Consider the following 6,283-nt stretch of genomic DNA (forward strand, 5'->3'; position numbering starts at 1 on the left):
ACAAGCCAGGGCTAAAAGTATGATTACTTTAACTTTTAAGTTTTTTTGTGATTAGCTGCAAATCTGTAATCAATTAAATACACTGAACTCTGCTTTCACAAGTTTATTATTATTTTGTTAATAACAGGTCATTTAAGCTTTATGAACTCATATGTGACCTGTTGGTCAATTTTTATAGAATTTTATAGATGACTATTTTGGGGGTGCCCAGGGGATACCAGGCTTCTAAACCATATAATGCTTCAGTTATTGGATTGAAATATAGTCAAATAGATTGTTGCATGATTCAGTGTCATGCTGATATTCTGTAAGATACTGATGACAAATGTTTTGCATGTATATACTGGGATATGGTAAGATGAGTCTGATATTGCACCTTTCCTCCATGTTTGTTTTATTACTTGCAGGTACTGCGAATGAACCTCCTTTCCAGCTGAATGCCATCACCAGCGCACTAATATCAGGAATGGTCATTCTGGGAGCCACGAGCTTTTCCCTTCTCCTGTGCTCACTGGCCCTTTTACGCAGGAAGGCGCCCACTAGTCTGGTGTTGAATGGCATACGGAACCCAGTCTTTGACTGACTGTCACAGGTCCTTCTGCAGAGAAGGCTCACTAACTATACCATGTGTAACTGCAGTCAGTGTTCCATCGGAATTGAACACCAGCCAGCACTTGACATTTATAGGTTTGGTAGGTTTCAAGTGTAGCTCTTCAGTACAATGCTAGTGAAAAAGTGTTGATGGTATTGCTGTTGTCACTTATGGATGCGGTCAGCCATATTTGTATGGCACCAATGACTATGCTGACAATAAATACACAATATTCAGGACTTAGATCTTACAGGATATCATATTTTATTTTATTTCAATTTGCTTTTGATTATTGGTTATAGAGATAAAAATAGGCATAGAGAAAATGCAATTTGTTAACATTTTTCCCTGTGAAGCACTACAACCCAATGCAATGGCATTTAGATTTGCAGTACTAAAATTAACATTGCTTTTCGTTTTGTTCCAGATAATTTCAGCCTGGGGATATGCTTTAATTGAATTGGCAATTTAGACATCTGAGATTTAACTACTCATTCTAGGACCTCCTGTATTTTTGGCTGATTTCCATGTCTGACGATATTTATTTTTTTAAAAACCTCTTGGGAAATATATCTTTTTAAAAATATTGAACTTATTGGGGTGACATAGTTTAATAAAATTATATATGTTTCAGGGGTAGAATAATACATTATCTGTATATTGTACCCCAACTCAATTCTCTGTCCATCACCATTCGTCCCCCGTTTACCCTCTTTTACCCACCCTCACCCTTCTTTCCCTCTGGTAATCTCCATGCTGTTGTCTGTGTCTATGTTTTTTTTTTTTTCTCTTTGATTAATCCCTTCACATTTTTCACCCAGCTGGGAGGAAATGTACTGGAGCATCCATTTCTGAACAAACAGTAAAAATAGTTGTTAACCTTGGAAAGATACTAAGTGACCCTAGATCATTATTCACTTGGCTGTGCTCAGTTTCCCCTTCTGGGTCCGGTCAGCACGTGCTGGCTCTCCTGCGGCAGCTGTGCCTCCAGGCCTGAGACAACTGCAAAGATCGTTCTTAATTCAAGCACCATTACAGGGGAAGCAACCTGCAGCTGTGGGAAGAGGCAGTGTCCCCAAATACAAGCACAGAGTCCTTCTGTGGGTTTTTAACTATCTCGGTTTGTCATTTTTTCCCCCTAGAACAAAGAGGAAACAGATTTAGTGTGTTTTGCAGAAGCTTTTTGTTGTTTCCAGGAAAAATAATGTTCCTTTTCTTACAAATTTTTATGCTGGCAAAACAAGCAGCATGAAAAAGTCTTTCTTTTACAGTTTTTTGGTTGAAGGTGTCATAATTGCCATAGAATATACAGCATTTTCCTCTCATAATAAGAAGCATTTGATTTTTTATCAGTTTTGCGAAAAATTTTTAAAAAGCCAACTTGTAAGTAAACTCTGTTCTTACAAAAAAAAAATCAACTTTTCCTTTCTTCAGGATATCCATACAATTGAAAAATAAAAGTTCAATGACAAATGCCAAATCCTAGAATTGCTATGTTAATATTAAAAATTGCTGTAGAAATTAACTTCCATTTAACATTTGAGACCTATTATTCAGATAACTATGTAATTTTCGACTTGTTTCAAATGAAGTATATATATTCTCAAGTTAATATGTAATTAAACCAATCATCAAATCAAAAAGTGCCTTTTCTCCAATTTGCCTAAATAATTCAGAAGAAAGTGTTTATGTTACAATATTTAGCTATACAAGGTATGTTCAGAAGATATACAGCCATGTAGTATGAAAATTAGAGACATTTACTGGAGAAGATACAAGAAATATCGTACATAGGACAATGCCGCCTCAATCCCCTTCAAAGTAGGCACCTTGGGACCACACAGAGTTCTCCCAAAAGACATCAGCTGCCCTGTCCTATTTTCCTGAAACCCATCAATGGTCTGAAATCTCTTCCATTTCAAAGATAATTTTAATTTTGGGGAAAACCAATAGTTGCAGGACACCAGATTTGGGCTGTAGGGGGGCTGAGTCACCTGGGTGATTTGATGTTTCTCCAAAAACTGGCACCAGATGTACATCATAAGCAGGCATGACGTCATAATGAAGCTGCCAATTGCCACTTGTCCAGAGCTGTGACCTTCTGAATCATCAGAATAGTTTCTACAGAGGAATGTTCAAGCTTAAGGCAAAATTTGATGTAGATTCATTGCTCTACTCACTTGATCATTTTAATGTGATAACCACACAGTATACAGGCTCGCTCAATGTACGACCACCCCTCACTGACTAGTTCAGTGAAGTCTTCATAGTTCATGCATGTGCATTGCAGTCCACTCTCCTTGGCTGCTAGTTTACATCGATGTCACACAAACTTCTCATTGTATTCACAATAGCTGGGCTTCTTCAGACAATCCTTGCATAATTTCCTCAACTTTCTTTTTCAGTGTGTAGACACAGTCAAAGTGACATGGATCTGGAAAGTCTCTGGATAACTTCGACATAAAAAGGTCTACCACTGAAAAAGCAAACATTCTCTGTGTCACTCCAAAATAACTTTGATGAGGCCATTCTGAACTTTATCTGTGACAACACATGTATTTTATAATTTAGGAGAAAACTCTAGAAGAAAGAAAAATATATAGTATGCTATTTATGTGACTCTAATGTAGGTAGATCTTATTAAAATATTCTAAAAAATTATATCATGGTAACTAGTTTGTCACTTTGATTTTTGTTCTTTTGGAATGGCTCTTGTTTCCCTTATTGGCCTTTTAACTTATATCCACCATGTTATAAAACTGAATAACAGGCTTATCATTGTGCATGCAACTTTTTATTTTTTGCCACCCTTTCGGCATAAACAGGAGAATTAGAGGTATAATAAGGGAAACCTAATTTTTTTCTTATAGTTTCCTTCTTATAAACTTGCAGTTTGTGTGTAGTATTTAGTTATATTAAATATTTTGGTTACTCTAGTGTGAAAACCTTACAAAATGTGTGCAAATGATTCTTCAGTTTTAATACCTCAGATGGTTTTTTGCACTTCAGGGGTAAGGTGTGATGACGTGTAAAGAATGATTGTTTAATAAAATAATTGTAAATAAATGTCATTAAATGGTGTCTTTTTCAATGTAATCATTATTGTATTTTTTCCAATGCCATTTATCCCCTTATACCTTCCTTCTTCCCCAGCAAACACCCCACTTTTGTCCAGGTCCGTGAGTCCTTTTTCCTTTTTGCTCAATCCCTCCATCCCCTCACCTCCCTTCCCAAATAGTGACTTTTTAAAAAGATATTTGTCCTTCCTACTCTTCCACAAATATTTAAGGAAGATTAAATTTATGATAAGCTGGCTAATGCCACAGGGAAGGGCAGTGATCTGGGAATGAAGCTGGATGAAGCTCATCCCCTCAATATTGAGCTTGCTCGTTGGGACACATATCTATGAGATCAGTTTAGGGTAGAGAAAATAGTACCCTTTTGCTTAAGTTTGTGCTCTGACTAAAACTGAGGCTACTTTTTAAAACTTTAAGGGGAGAGTCAAAACTGAATAGACAAGGAGCTCAGCTTCTTTCTGGAGCTGCATTTCTTATGACAGTTTCATCGGGGTTGGACTGTCGTCCCTTGTTTGGGACATGACACAGAGGTGAGGAGAAATCCTTTTCCTCGCTCAGAGAGAATGCATCTTACAGAAGTGAGCACTTCTCTGGGTCCTCAAAAATGTGCAATTAGCATCGGAAACATCACAGACATGATGGTTCATGAAGGGGCATTGTCAGCTGTGGAAAATGTAAGGCAGTAAACTTTTAGAAGTGAGAAATGTGCACTTGTCTGTGAAAACATATGAGGCATAGTTTGAGGGATTCCCAAAGCACTTGGCAGCAGAGAATTGGAAGAAGACGGAGAGCCTTCTATCATGGCAGGAGGGGCTATGAGGCCAACACACACTTGCTTTCATTTCATATTTACAAGAAAAAAGGCAAGCTGGTCATAGATAAATTGCTGCTGAAAATAAGATTCCTCAATTATTTACTAGTGGGAAGACATTTAATATAAAATAATCCAAATTTGTAGTTTAGAAAAAAATATACTTGGGTAGTAGTCAGGACAAATGCTGAAGTCAGCTGGTGTATTAGTCAGAATTTTTCAGAGACAAGGAACCAACAGGACATATCTAAAGAGATCTATCATAAGGACGTGGATTATACGATGATGCAGGCTGACAAGCCTCGCATTCTGCAGTCAATAGGACCCAGGAGAGCCAGTGGTGTCTGAGAATTTCCCATCAGAAAGCCATCAGGCTCAAGACCCAAAAGGAGCTATTGTTTATATTTGAGTCCAACCTAGGAATGCTTATTGTGTCCTGGCCTAAAAAACAGTCAGGCAGCAGGAATTTCTTCTTGGTCATGGGAGGGTCAGCCTTTTTGCTCTATTCAGGTTTTCAACTGATGAAACGGGGTCCACCACATTAGGGAGAGCAATCTGCTTTACTCACTTATTCAAATTTTAGTCTCTTTCGGAACAACCCTACAGACACACCCAGAATAACGTTTGACTGAATGTCTGGGCAACACATGGCACAGTCACATTGACACAAAATGAATCATCACAATTGGCAAACTCGTAACCACACCATTAATATGTATCGCTCTGCGGAGAACCAAGTCTTAGTCAACCAAGTTAATAATAAGGGAACAAATAAGTTAAAATGTTACAAAATTTGACAGTCTACAATTAAAATGATTTTGAAGTATTTAATGTCTGGAGGTAGGGACTGATGAGCAGAGGTCCTCTTGTACATTAGCTAACGATGCACTGTATTTTGCCATGCATGATGCGTATGTTTTTGCCCAAATATTTGAGAGAAAAATAAGGATGTGTATTATACATGGGTAGTGACTGAAATACCTTGTATTTGTCCTTGTGTTTTGTAATTATTTGTTATATAAAATTTCTTCTACCATATTGTGTTCAAAAACAAATGTTAAAATTCCTTTATAATACAAAAAACAAATATCTAAACTTAAATAAATAAAAATGAAATTAAGATAAAAGAACTTTTCTTCTGAAAGTATGGGCCAAAAACGTGGGTGCATGTTATACCTGACAAAATATGGTGGATGAAATAGAGAAAAGACAGGGGCATAAGTGGGTGTGCAGTGATGAGCTCCGAGGTCACACCAAGTTATCATCACATGTCCTCAGGGGAGGCCTGGCGTAAGAGTGCTGATGGCCCCACATCCTGCAGGGTAGTCACTGGAGCAGAGCAAAGGATGACATCAGCAACGACAACAGGCCAGAAGCAGTGAACAACAGAAAACAGCACAGCACAGGTACCAGGGGGCCAATGCAAAGAGGAAAGTGCTGGACACTGGGAGGAGAAGCACATTCTTAGTGGGAACGAGTTCACTGGTAGGAGACAAGAGCAGAATCTCTGGTAGCTGTTGCCTGTGTTACTCATGATGGTGGTCTGTCTCTTCCAGAGGCTCAAAAGAAGAGTAGCTGAATAAATGTAAGTTATGTTTTCATGTTTGTGAGAATATCTTGCCTGCTTATTGGTAAATAGCCTCAATCACTGCAAACTTGAATAGTACAGGAGAACTATTAATTTTAAAAGCCTTGATTATTTGTCAATGATATCTCAGACAAGGGTTTCATCTTCACGATATATATAGAACTCACATGATTCCACTCCAGGAAGACAAACAACACAATTAAAAAACGGGCAAA

General features: G+C 37.8%; 1 protein-coding gene across 5 annotated transcripts in view; it reads left to right on the forward strand.

Moving 5' to 3' along the window:
- ZPLD1 (zona pellucida like domain containing 1) overlaps window positions 1-3,644 on the forward strand; it is a 148,717-nt gene extending 145,073 nt beyond the window's left edge. For all 5 annotated transcript variants that reach the window (XM_053663102.1, XM_053663103.1, XM_053663106.1 and 2 more), the window contains one exon: window positions 408-3,644. In XM_053663102.1, the coding sequence (XP_053519077.1) occupies window positions 408-583 (176 nt within the window). In that variant the 3' untranslated portion in view covers window positions 584-3,644. The remainder of the gene's footprint in view (window positions 1-407) is intronic.
- Window positions 3,645-6,283: the final 2,639 nt, after the last annotated feature.

Source organism: Artibeus jamaicensis, unplaced genomic scaffold (genome assembly GCF_021234435.1).
Source record: "Artibeus jamaicensis isolate MK-2021 breed Jamaican fruit bat unplaced genomic scaffold, CSHL_Jam_final contig_3126, whole genome shotgun sequence".
In the NCBI taxonomy this organism is placed as follows: Eukaryota; Metazoa; Chordata; class Mammalia; order Chiroptera; family Phyllostomidae; genus Artibeus; species Artibeus jamaicensis.